Here is a 13,354-nt window from a genome sequence, read left to right as displayed (position 1 = left end):
TTTACTACCAGTCCACAAAGTCGCTGTATTCACAGTTGACACATTTACTTCTAGTCTACACAGTCGCTGTAATCACAGTTGACACATTTACTACCAGTCCACACAGTCACTGTAATCACAGTTGACACATTTACTACCAGTCCACACAGTCACTGTAATCACAGTTTACACATTTACTACCAGTCCACACAGTCACTGTATTCACAGTTGACACATTTACTACCAGTCCACACAGTCACTGTTATCACAGTTGACACATTTACTTCCAGTCCACACAGTCGCTGTAATCACAGTTGACACATTTACTACCAGTCCACACAGTCGCTGTAATCACAGTTGACACATTTACTACCAGTCCACACAGTCACTGTAATCACAGTTGACACATTTACTACCAGTCCACACAGTCGCTGTAATCACAGTTGACACATTTACTACCAGTCCACACAGTCGCTGTAATCACAGTTGACACATTTACTACCAGTCCACAGAGTCACTGTAATCACAGTTGACACATTTACTACCAGTCCACACAGTCACTGTAATCACAGCTGACACATTTACTACCAGTCCACACAGTCGCTGTAATCACAGTTGACACATTTACTACCAGTCCACACAGTCACTGTAATCACAGTTGACACATTTACTACCTGTCCACACAGTCACTGTAATCACAGTTGACACATTTACTACCAGTCCACACAGTCGCTGTAATCCAGGTTGACACATCTACTACAAGTCCACACAGTCGTTGTTATCACAGTTGACACATTTACTTCCTGTCCACACAGTCACTGTAATCACAGTTGACACATTTACTACCAGTCCACACAGTCGCTGTAATCCAGGTTGACACATCTACTACAAGTCCACACAGTCGTTGTTATCACAGTTGACACATTTACTACAAGTCCACACAGTCGCTGTTATCACAGTTGACACATTTACTACCAGTCCACACAGTCGCTGTAATCCAGGTTGACACATTTACTACAAGTCCACACAGTCGCTGTTATCACAGTTGACACATTTACTACCTGTCTTCACAGTCGCTGTAATCACAGTTGACACATTTACTACCAGTCCACACAGTCGCTGTAATCCAGGTTGACACATTTACTACAAGTCCACACAGTCGTTGTTATCACAGTTGACACATTTACTACCAGTCCACACAGTCACTGTAATCACAGTTGACACATTTACTACCAGTCCACACAGTCACTGTAATCACAGTTGACATATTACTACCAGTCCACACAGTCGCTGTAATAACAGTTGACACATTTACTACCAGTCCACACAGTCACTGTAATCAGAGTTGACACATTTACTACCAGTCCACACATTCACTGTAATCAGAGTTGACACATTTACTACCAGTCTACACACTCGCTGTAATCACAGTTGACACATTTACTACCAGTCCACACAGTCACTGTAATCACAGTTGACACATTTACTACCTGTCTTCACAGTCGCTGTAATCACAGTTGACACATTTACTACCAGTCCACACAGTCGCTGTAATCCAGGTTGACACATTTACTACAAGTCCACACAGTCGTTGTTATCACAGTTGACACATTTAGTACCAGTCCACACAGTCACTGTAATCACAGTTGACACATTTACTACCAGTCCACACAGTCGCTGTAATCCAGGTTGACACATTTACTACAAGTCCACACAGTCGCTGTTATCACAGTTGACACATTTACTACCAGTCCACAGAGTCGCTGTAATCCAGGTTGACACATTTACTACAAGTCCACACAGTCGCTGTAATCACAGTTGACACATTTACTACTAATCTACACAGTCGCTGTAATCACAGTTTACACCAACTGTTCTCCACAAATTTATTTAACTCATTATTAGCCTACGTACATAGTTTTAATCACAATTTAAAATTATTTTTTTACGCACTCCAAACTCTTTTTCAATTATTTTTGTGTTTATGTAATTATATAATTTTATATAGGCCACGCAGCGCAAATCAGTATATTATCTTCAGATAATGAAGGACTACTGAAAACCTAAAGAAGAAGAAGAGGTTGATGTCCTTTCCTACTTGTGTATTTTTTTATTTGCTCCTCTACGTTTTCTGATTTATTTCACTGATGTTTACACACTTTACTGTAGTCAGATGTATAGGTCTCAGCAGCGTTTTTTTTAACTTTTATCAATGATTTCTAAGTGTAAGTCAAGAAATGAATTAGACCTAACTGTTTCAAAAAAGTCATATAACCAACAGTAGGACAGAAAACATGTACGTTGGGAATCTAGTTGTTCGAGTCGTTTTTTTCGTTTTTCTTCTTTCATTCCCATGCAGTTAGTACAGCCATATAATCATTAAAAAGTTAAGAATTATTGAACTATTTTGTTTGAGTTTAGTGTTCTTTTAGACAGTTGTCACTGGTAACTGTTGGATACATTTGATTTTTGATTCAGATTAATCATTTCTGTTGGCCTTTCTACATGGCCCTTGTTTGAGTGGTTTTTTTTTTTTATCTATTTTGCCAATGGGATCCAAATGTGTTTTTTTGTTGTTTTTGCTGAAACTGCTAATGATTATAGTATGTTTTAAATAAAGCACTTTTTGGTATATTCTATTGACGCAGATAAATGGAACATCACTAATGGTTTACTTTAGTGGTTGTTTTTTTATATATAAAAAAAGATGTGATATGATTGCCAATGAGACAACTTTCCATAAGAGACCAAATGACACAGAAATTTGCAACTACATACGGCCTTCAACAATGAGCAATACCTTACTTCTTCCAAGGACTCAGAACGACTCAAAGCTTGCCTGTACTAAGTCAGGAATATGCCAGTTGTTATCAATTCGTTTAATGTGTTTTAGCTTTTGAATTTGGCTTGGAATAGTGGATTTATTGTTTTGAATTTTCCTCAGAGTTCGGTATTTTTGTGATTTTACTTTACACTTTATGTAAAAGCCTGGCTGAAGGACGCCTCCGGGTGCGGGCTTTTCTCGCTGTATTGAAGACCTGTTGGTGACCTTCTGCTGTTGTTTTTTTCTATGGTCGGGTTGTTGTCTCTTTGACACATTCCCCATTTCCATTCTCAATTTTATCTTACTTATCAAAGAACATTTATCAAGTTGTTTGATGTTTGTCATGTTGTGAAGCTGTCTCATTGGTTACTACAGCATAAATTTCATTTTTCATAAAAGATAAATACATTCTGGAGTCAAAAATTAAATAAAAAAAGACAATGCTTTTACGATTTGAATTGGTTCTCTCCCTTGCAACGCAACATATGGGTTCTGAATCACTCTTTTTTGTCAATATCTATCAGAGCCAAACTAACGAGCAACAGGAAACCAGTCTAAATTTGTATGTCTACAATAACCAAAGGCAATCATAACCTGAATAATAAAATTACCAAAATTACAGCATGTAAAATATTTATTATTCAATTGGACGGATATATAGTTTAAACAGATTACACACATGACTAAGAAATACACAAATAATAGATACAAAAGTTAACAAAACAGACAAAAAAGCAAAGCACAAAATATACATAAATAACGACAACAAAAAAAAACAACATTATTTGCCGCTCGTCATTTATGAATAGTAGGAGTATTCTCTAATGATTTTAAAAGAGAGGGGTGAATAAATGAAACATAATCTAATTCTAGAGAAAGGGGAAATACATGCACTCCATGAGATGCAGAACAAGATTGGTTGATGCGCCAACTACATACTGTAAAAGCAGAAATTTTATTTGTATTCTCAAAATTGAACAATGAAATAAAAAATAATACAAAATAAAACTAAAAGTATTTTAGTACATTATGCCTGGTAAAATGACGAGATAGCGAACCATCTATGAGCTAACAGATGTATATAAATCAATTCAGTATTAAATTTACATATTTTTATATGCATACAAATATACAAAAAAATAATCACAGATAGATTTTTTTTACACAAAAGCCAATATTTACAGAACAACAAAAACACCCTGTACATGTATATACACAAAAGGTGGCATTAACTGTAAAATTCACATTTACCGATCTGATTCAAATTCTCATGTTTGATAAACGTATATTCAGATTACAAAAATTTAAAAAGAAAAAAAGAAATATAAAAAAGAGGATGTTGTCTATGTAAATGAAACATCTCTTTTCGAGAGACCAAATGACACAGAAATTAACAACTATCACCACACAGACTCAAACAATGAGCACGGCCCATACAACATAGTCAGCTATTTAATGCCCCAAAATTGCAAATGTAAAAAACACGTTAAACAAAAAAGTGAACAAAAAGAAATATAAACACAGCAACGAACTACAACCACTGATTTACAGGCTCTTGACTTGGGATAGGCACATACGTACATAATGTTGAGGGGTTAAACATGTAAGCGCTGAGATATCAACCCTACCCTTAACCTGTGCCAAAGGTTAACAAGTACATCACAAGAACAAACTATTATAATAAATATCATTTAAAAAAGTCTTAATTAGTTAAATGAATAAAAATGTATCAAAATTTCGTGCGTATTTCAGACTAGACGCCATCTCAGTACCCATGGAGATGAATTCCAAAGAACACCGACAGTCATATAACCACATAACAAAGTAGAAATAGAAATAGAGCTTCAAGCTCGTGCAGTCTAATGGGCCATTCCAGTTAATATCTGCTAAAGGGGGATGGATGGTCCTTTCTGAGGGATGTAAAATTTATACATCTTAGGGGTGAAATTATAGGTTTTTTCATCTGACACTTTCACTTATACGCAAAACAATTCTGAGGGTATTGCAGCAGTAAATAAATAAAAATAATTACATCTTAGGGGTTACAAAAATGCCTATGTTAGATCTTAGGGGTGCTTTGAAATGTAAACAGTTTCGTATCATGCATTATCTTGTATTGTGTTTAACATTTTGATGGATACAATCCTAAATTTTGATAGGTCATTTTCCCCCATGAAAGCCCATCCACCCAATATGAACAGAAACACTACATCTGATAGGTCTTAATTTTTAGATCTGATAGGTAGTTTTTCATGATGTTTTTTTCTGATACGTATAAAAAGAAATCTCCCCATCTGTCAGAAATTAACTGGAATGGCCCAATAAATAGCCGCTTTAAAAATAAAACATCAATGACGAAAAAAATGAAATAACAGCAATGTAGTGATTGTATTTACAATATAAAGTAGCAGTTGTAGGCACATAAGGTCACAGAAGAATAGGAAATGCATAGTTTGACTAAACAATAAAAACATTTGAACTTCTACATTAATTTCAAAACCCTGAAAACAACTAGTTATAGAAGCTCATGTTTATAAGTTTCGTCTAAAACTTTGATGGTTAAAGGATGTTCGCTTCTCTTGTTTTTTAAGTTTTGCTAGATATGATGAATCCTCTGGTTTTATCCATTTAGAAAGAATAAAAAATATTCCCAGCTAACCCCTTCCTTTTTACTTAACTATAGATATCATATACATGTATTAATTAAAAAATAATATTTGAAAATCCTATTAAAGCCTAGTTAATTTTCATAATTTGAGTGAGAAAAAGGGTTCCAATTTTAATGTATGCAAATTAAGTCTTGAGAGAATTACTTTCCACCAAATTTTCATTGACTTATATCTCGAAATAAAAAAACACACGGACCCATCATTTATACTATTTTTTAGTCCCTGTATTATATATTATCGATTTATAACATTTAAAAAAAAAAGTTATTTGGAAACGGAATACCGAACATCCCTAAAGCATATAATTAACAAAACAAAATGCGGTTTTTATGTTCGAGGGCCAACAAAATACATAAGCAATGCTTCCATGACACTTTCGAAAAAAATTCCATTGTGATACAATTATAATGAATCGAAAGAAAAGTGTCTTCCGGTCTTACATGTTTCCATCAACCCTTAATGGATTACTATTTGCCAACACATGCTTATTGTGTTCGCGTGTGTCAGTCACGTGGTGTCAGTACACAGATTAGATTGATCTACAAATGTCAGTTTTATCACTGGCATACATCCAACAATAGACACCAATCATCATCGCCACACAAATAACACTGCAGATAGAACTCCAAACAGTTTCCAATTGAAGCTTAATCTCGTGAAGCCACTTCCCATGTCTGAAACGATAATATTAAACGTTGGTTGTTAGATAGACTTTTTATTTAGAAAGCGTGACTTATGTTCGAGAAAACATAAAACATTGGTAGTTAGATAGACCTTTTATTTGGAAAACATGATCTGTTGAGGAAAACATAAAACATTGGGTGTTAAATATACCTCTTAATTTGAAAACATGACTTTCGGTGGAGAAAAAGTCAAACGTTGGTATCTTGAATTTAATGATAATCAAAGTTCATTAAAATGTATATATATATATCCAAAATAAGCAAAAACTAAACTTTAATCACATAAGATACTAGGATTTTGCATGATTGCCAATGTGACAACCATTTACCATAGGCACAATGACGTACATGTATATATAAGCTAGGCAGCTATATGTCATCTTATGAATGATATTGCTGACATTGAAGACCGTCTATATAATAAATAAAAAGTTAGTTAACTTTCTTTACTACATTTCAAAAGTAACCTGACGTATCTTCCATCATCAATATTGAAGATTAAGGATCTTTGCTCCTCTTAATTTTGTATCTTTTGCAAGATTTTCATATTTCTCTGGTTTTATCTACACGTATGTATTGCCATTCAATATTTTTTGCCTTCAAACCCTTGCTATTTTTATCAAATTTTTTGAGACCAATGCTAAAAGTATGAACACTCTATAGAGAATCATTTGTCGCCAAATTTGTAATGGCTTATATCTCAAAAACCAGCAAATATTTCAAAAACCAGCACACCTCATTTTTTTCTGCTTTATTTGTTCCTTTATTTATATACTATCATATAAGAACAGTTTTTTTAAAAGCTTGTTATTTTGAAACAGAGGAGATAGCATACTTAATATCATTTGATTTTGTAGAAGAGGTGACTCTTTTGCCAGAAAACTTATTTTGCATGACCGAAAACCTGAACGTTATCTTCTGTTTTTTTACCAGCTGAGTCAAAAAGCTTATCAGATAATTTTTTTAATTATTAAAAGGGGATATGGATCTTAAAATCATAAGTTATTTATAGTTAATATGTTGAACAAACGTATGTATGTGCCATTTTATGCTATCCTTGCATAATTCAGTTTTTTCTGTGTTCTGTCAAATCAATTACTGCAATGAGTTATTTGTTCATAACACAATTTCACTACATGCACAGCAAAACACAAAAAGTAAAAAACAACGCTTCTATTGCTGTTCTTGTAATGTCGTCATACATGTGTACAATTTGGAAATTAGTATGGCGTTCATTATCACTGAACTAGTATATATTTGTTTAGGGGCCAGCTGAAGGACGCCTCCAGGTGCGGGAATTTCTCGCTACATTGACGACCTGTTGGTGACCTTCTGCTGTTGTTTTTTATTTGGTCGGGTTGTTGTCTCTTTGACACATTCCCCATTTCCATTCTCAATTTTATGTAATCTGCTTTTCATGTATAACTGTACGACTTTAAAGCACAGGGTCTCGGTTAGCGGATAAAAATAATAAAAAAAATCAATCAGGGTATTTATATTTCGTATTCCCTGTCTATTTTAATACAGCAAGATGTTAAATATAGCAATGTACAATTTATCACCAGCCCAGTAGTCAGCACTTCGGTGTTGACATGAATATCAATAATGTGGTCATTTTTATAAATTTCCTATTTACAAAACTTTGAATTTACCGAAAAACTAAGGATTTTCTTATCTCAGGCATAGATGACCTTAGCCGTGTTTGGCAAAACTTTTTGGAAATTTTGGACCCTCAATGCTCTTCAACTTTAAACTTGTTTGGCTTTGTAAATATTTTGATATACGCGTCACTGATGAGTCTTATGTAGACGAAACGCGCGTCTGGCGGAGTAAATTTTAATCCTGGTACCTTTGATAACTATCTTATCAGTAATCATTTTTTTTTCAAAGTTTTTCTGTAATCGATACAAATCCGAATGTTTTTGTTATAGTACCGTCTATTTTTCAACCATCTGTTATTAATTCAATTGGTCGTTTCAGAATCTAAAGCATCATGGGTAATTTCATTGTTCTTACCCCAAAGTGAAAATAACGTTACGTCATTGGTTGAATTTCCATTGTTTATAACGTTTTAAACCAATCAAAACGCTTGGGTGTACGCTTTTGAAAATATTACCCAGGATGCATTACATTCTGAAACGGCGAATTATGACACATTAACCACTGTGACAGTTTTAAAGTTAACAAACATTTGTATATATTAAAAATTGCAGTTATACATACCAAAGTGAAGATAGCCTGAAAAATAGGAATATAAACATTAAATAGTTGGTAAGTGAAATTACATTAATACTGAACTCCGATAAAAAATAAATAAAAAGGACAGTTCCTAATCTAATGGCAAAATCAAAACCTCAAACACATCAAACGAATGGAACACAACTGCCATAATCCTAACTTGGTAATGGCATTTTCTTATGTAGAAAATGATGGATCAATTCTAGTTTTATCATGTTATAAAAGTTCTAACTTCGGGAGCAATTATCAAATTCAAAACATTTTTTTTTTAATTTTTTTTAGCAAACAAATTATTTGTTTCTAAAATTCAACATTATAAGGCATGGGGAAAATCTGAATCCGAAAAAAGCAACATTTGTCATTTGCCTTACCATTTTCTATATCTTTTTTTAACTAACATTGCAGGAATTATAATACAAAAAGAACTATATAGAAGCTTTTCCATCCCCAACAAATCAGTATTGGTTGATACGACATAAAAAGAGAACAAACAAGTGATTTTAATTGAGTAATTTCCTACAAATTATATGTTTACCTTTGCATGGGCATCCTTGAGATTCACACGACGTCGTGTCTGTACTATTTCCAGTGCAATCTGTCCCGCCATGTGTCGGTACAGGGTTTGTACAAGTTCTGTCCCTTGTCAATACGTGCCCATGACAGCTATATGGACAAGCACTCCATGATGACCACGGTGACCATCCACCATCAACTGTTATGTGAAAACATATTTGATAATTAGTTTAAAGATAAGGATAATTTGTGTGTTAGCAAATGAGACAACTTTTAAGCAAATAGATCAGACGAAGTGGATTTAAAAAGTATAGGCAAATGTTCGACCTTCAACAATGAATAAACCCATACCGACTGTACGCTAAATGCCATAAAAAGACCGGGCATGAAAAATTATAAACGATGCAATTGAGATTTCAACAACCTAAACAAATATGACAGAAATGAACCAAAAAACAACCACTGAATTACAGGATCCTTGTTTTTGGATTGAAATGAACCGAGTTGCCTCATATGATAATGTGAATACAATGGTAGATATACGAAGATGTGGTATGAGAGCCAATGACATAACTCTATCATCCAAGTCACAATATGTAAAAGTAAATAATCATATGTAATCGTACGGTCTTCCACACGGAACAGTGGCTCACACCATTCAACGAGATAAAGAGAGCCCCTTAAATGGCATGTGAAAAAAGAAAACCAACGGTCTATGAATCTATATAAAAATAACGAGAAACTAGAAACACTTTATGAACCACATAAACAAACGACAACTACTGATGTCTCTGTTCTATATCCCTTTTAATCACTATCATGTCAGTTAAAGCACACATCGGGGCCTTTTATAGCTGACTATGCGGTATGGGCTTCGCTCATTGTTGAAGGCCGTACGGTGTCTATAGTTGTTTAAATGTCTGTGTCATTTTGGTCTTTTGTGGATAGTTGTCTCATTAGCAATCATACCACATCTTCCTTTTTATATAGAAATATTTATAAACAAATCCGTAGTAGTTGCTGAAATTTCTAATTAATCAGTTTCCTATTAATTTGTTTTTCTTTACCTATACATGGACAGCCAATGGCTTCACACGAGGACGTTTCAGTTTCATTCCCAATGCATTGTTTCCCTCCATTTTGTGGCATAGGGTTTGTACAATTTCTCTTCCTCGACAAAATCTCTCCATTGCAGTTGTCCGGACAATCACTCCAAGATGACCATGATGTCCAGCTTCCATCCACTAAAACAAATGATCAGATGTAACTATATATTATATAATTATATACATATTTAAGATATCAGCACAACAATGTTAAAACTGCAATTTTGCGAAAGCAAGTTTTGTTCTTCCCTAGTCCGGAATTCGAAATCACGTTATTGGGATATAGAGACAACACCATCTGCACTGTGTCTAGCGCTTACTACACCTCTCGAACACCTAGATTGAACATAAAATTCAGTATTCGGTGGTCTGCTGTTACCTTTCTGCGTCAGTAGAATCTAGAGTTGTAACACAGTGCATGAAATAAAATGCATACATATGGAATATATTGCAGATAATATAAAAAAGAAGATGTGGTATGATTGCCAATGAGACAACTATCCACAAAAAACCAAACTGACACAGACATTAACACCTATAGGTCATCGTACGGCCTTCAACAATGAGCAAAGCCCATACCGCATAGTCAGCTATAAAAGGCTCCGATAAGACAATGTAAAACAATTCAAACGAGAAAACTAACGGCCTTATTTATGTAAAAAAAAAAAAAAAAAAAAAAAATATGTAACACATAAACAAACGACAACCACTAAATGTACAGGCTCCTGACTTGGGACAGGCACATACATAAATAATGTGGCGGGGTTAAACATGTTAGCGGGATCCCAAGTTAGATTATCTATCGTTGGGTTTTATCTAAGCATGTATGAAACAAATATTTCTTTATTTATTTTTGTAGATAACTTTAGATTTGAAAAGGGAAATCATATCTAAATATTATCCCAAAAGTGATTTGTTCCTTCTAACCCCTGATCCGAATCTTATCCTATGTATGTATTTCCCCCTTGTTTTTAAATATTTTCCTATTAATGTATTTGTAATGTAATGGCCCCTACACAAATATATACTAGTTTAGTTCAGTGATAATGAACGCCATACTAATTTCCAAATTGTACACAAGAAACCAAAATTAAAATAATAAAAGACTAACAAAGGCCAGAGGCTCCTGACTTGGGACAGGCGCAAAAATGCATTTCTCCTAGATATCCCTTTTTTTACATAATTTCATTTTTCCTATTTATCCGAATCCTTTTCCATTAGTATATATTTTCCTTTCTTATCCAAATTTCATCCTATAAGTGTATGTTTTTCTTATCATAATCTTATCCCATAAATTTATTTTTCCACTCAAAATGACTTTTTAATACAGTCTTTAGATGTCTCTATTCATACAGGTTATTATATGATTTATATTGTGCTCATTTTGATACGTTGTATAAAGTGTTGAATTAGGAAAGTCCATAATCACATGACAAAATCAAATAATAAAACGCATCAAAAACGAATGAACAAGAACTGTCATATTCCTGACTTGGTACAGGTATTTTCAAATGTAGAAAATGGTGGATTAAACCTGGTTCTATAGCGCTAACCCTCTCACTTTAATGACAGTCTCATCAAAATCCGTTATATTTACATTTATGTGTTAAATAAACAAACACAATAAATAAATTAGTCAAAATATGGGTACAGTTTAAAATATATACCTGGACAATCTGCTGTTTGACATGACTTGAACTCTATATCATCTCCTTGGCAATCTGTTCCATTATTCTCAGAGGCTGGGTTTGAGCAGGTTCTGGTACGATTTAGATATTCACCATTACACGTTTCCGGACAGCTTGTCCATGATGTCCAAGTTGACCACTGTCCATTCACTATTAGAAAATAAATATCAACATACCTTTGACAGATCGTAACGCTCTGTCTAATTTTAATTGACCCAGTCATACAACCATGAAATGCTTATAATAAATCTATCAAGTTTTGATGGCGAACACGTTATACGTGAACATTTAACTTTAATTCTAGTTAAGCAAGCGGATGTTTACAATTTATGAACCGAAACATTTTGCTCATTATGAAAGATTGTATAATTCAATAAACTTGTGCATATCCTTATTCTGTCACTTTAATGACTTTTTGTATCATTGACAGATATATACCACAATTCCTATTGTTGTGTACATTAAACTAAAAGAAAAATAGTTTGGCTATATACCTGGACATTTTGCTTCTTGGCAGGAAATATACTCTATATCTATTCCCTGACAATCTGTCCCATTGTTGTCAGACTCTGGGTTGGAACAGGATCTGGTTCGACTTAATTTTTCACCATTGCACGTTTCCGGACAGCTTGTCCATGAACTCCAAGTTGTCCATCCTCCATTCACTGTGCAAAACAAATATCAAAATTACTCTGTTAGAAAGCCCAATGTCTTGTCTTACTTAATTTTAATCGGTCATATTACAACTAAATTCATTTATGTTCATCTTACTTATTACTCTATTTTCTACCTATCTGTGATTGCGGACAGTTTTTACTTAACCAGTTAACTACACTTTTGTTATGTGAAGGCCGCTTACAGTTTGTGATACAGTATGAGTTTTGCTTATAATGAAAAGCTGTTAAATCATAAATAGTCGAATATATCCTTAATTGTTTTGAGATATTTAATTCTTGTTTTAATGAAAATGTAACAAAATTTCTCTTGTTTTATGAATAAAACTGAAAGAAAGTAAGGTTTGTCTATCTACCTGGACAATCTGCTGTTTGACATGACTTGAACTCTATATCATTCCCTTGGCAATCTGTTCCATTGTTGACAGAAGCCGGATTTGAGCAGGATCTTGTACGATTTAGATATTCATCATTACACGTTTCCGGACAGCTTGACCATGGTGTCCAAGTTGTCCATCCTCCATTAACTGTTTAAAATAGATATTAACAATTCTTTGATGATTGCTTAACATTGCTTAATGTATTGTATGGCCCAAGTTTTATCAGTCATACAACAACCAAATCAATTTTTGCTCATTTTACTTATTATAAGTGGAATCAGGAAATCCGCAGTAGCGCCTTTGATTGTTCATTTTACTTATTGATATCTTTTCTACCTAACTGTGATAGCAGCAGTTCTTTGTTGACTAGTTAACTTCACTTTTACTTTACTTTTGGTATGCGGAGGCCGTTTACAGTATGTGATACGTAATGCATTTTTTCTAATTATTAAAATTTGTATACTAGTAATAAAATTGTTTATGCCATCATTCTTTCACAACAATGATCTTTTGTTTCATCGACCAACATAAAAAAGAAGATGGGACACAATTGCCAATGAGACAACTATCCACAAGGGACCAAATGACACAGGTCAGCGT

General features: G+C 33.9%; 1 protein-coding gene across 1 annotated transcript in view; it reads right to left on the bottom strand.

The window, feature by feature from the left end:
- Nucleotides 1–3,419: 3,419 nt before the first annotated feature.
- LOC134692243 (SCO-spondin-like) overlaps nt 3,420–13,354 on the bottom strand; it is a 45,890-nt gene continuing 35,955 nt past the window's right edge. The window contains exons 32-38 of the mRNA XM_063552694.1: nt 12,731–12,901; nt 12,195–12,365; nt 11,680–11,850; nt 9,974–10,150; nt 8,929–9,105; nt 8,379–8,393; nt 3,420–6,146 (exon numbers count right to left, since the gene is read on the bottom strand). Coding sequence (XP_063408764.1) covers nt 6,064–6,146; nt 8,379–8,393; nt 8,929–9,105; nt 9,974–10,150; nt 11,680–11,850; nt 12,195–12,365; nt 12,731–12,901 — 965 coding nt within the window. The 3' untranslated portion in view covers nt 3,420–6,063. The remainder of the gene's footprint in view (nt 6,147–8,378; nt 8,394–8,928; nt 9,106–9,973; nt 10,151–11,679; nt 11,851–12,194; nt 12,366–12,730; nt 12,902–13,354) is intronic.

This window comes from Mytilus trossulus, chromosome 12 (assembly GCF_036588685.1).
Source record: "Mytilus trossulus isolate FHL-02 chromosome 12, PNRI_Mtr1.1.1.hap1, whole genome shotgun sequence".
In the NCBI taxonomy this organism is placed as follows: domain Eukaryota; kingdom Metazoa; phylum Mollusca; class Bivalvia; order Mytilida; family Mytilidae; genus Mytilus; species Mytilus trossulus.
The sequence above is the reverse complement of the archived record's forward strand: the minus strand, read 5'-3'. Positions and strand labels throughout refer to the sequence as shown.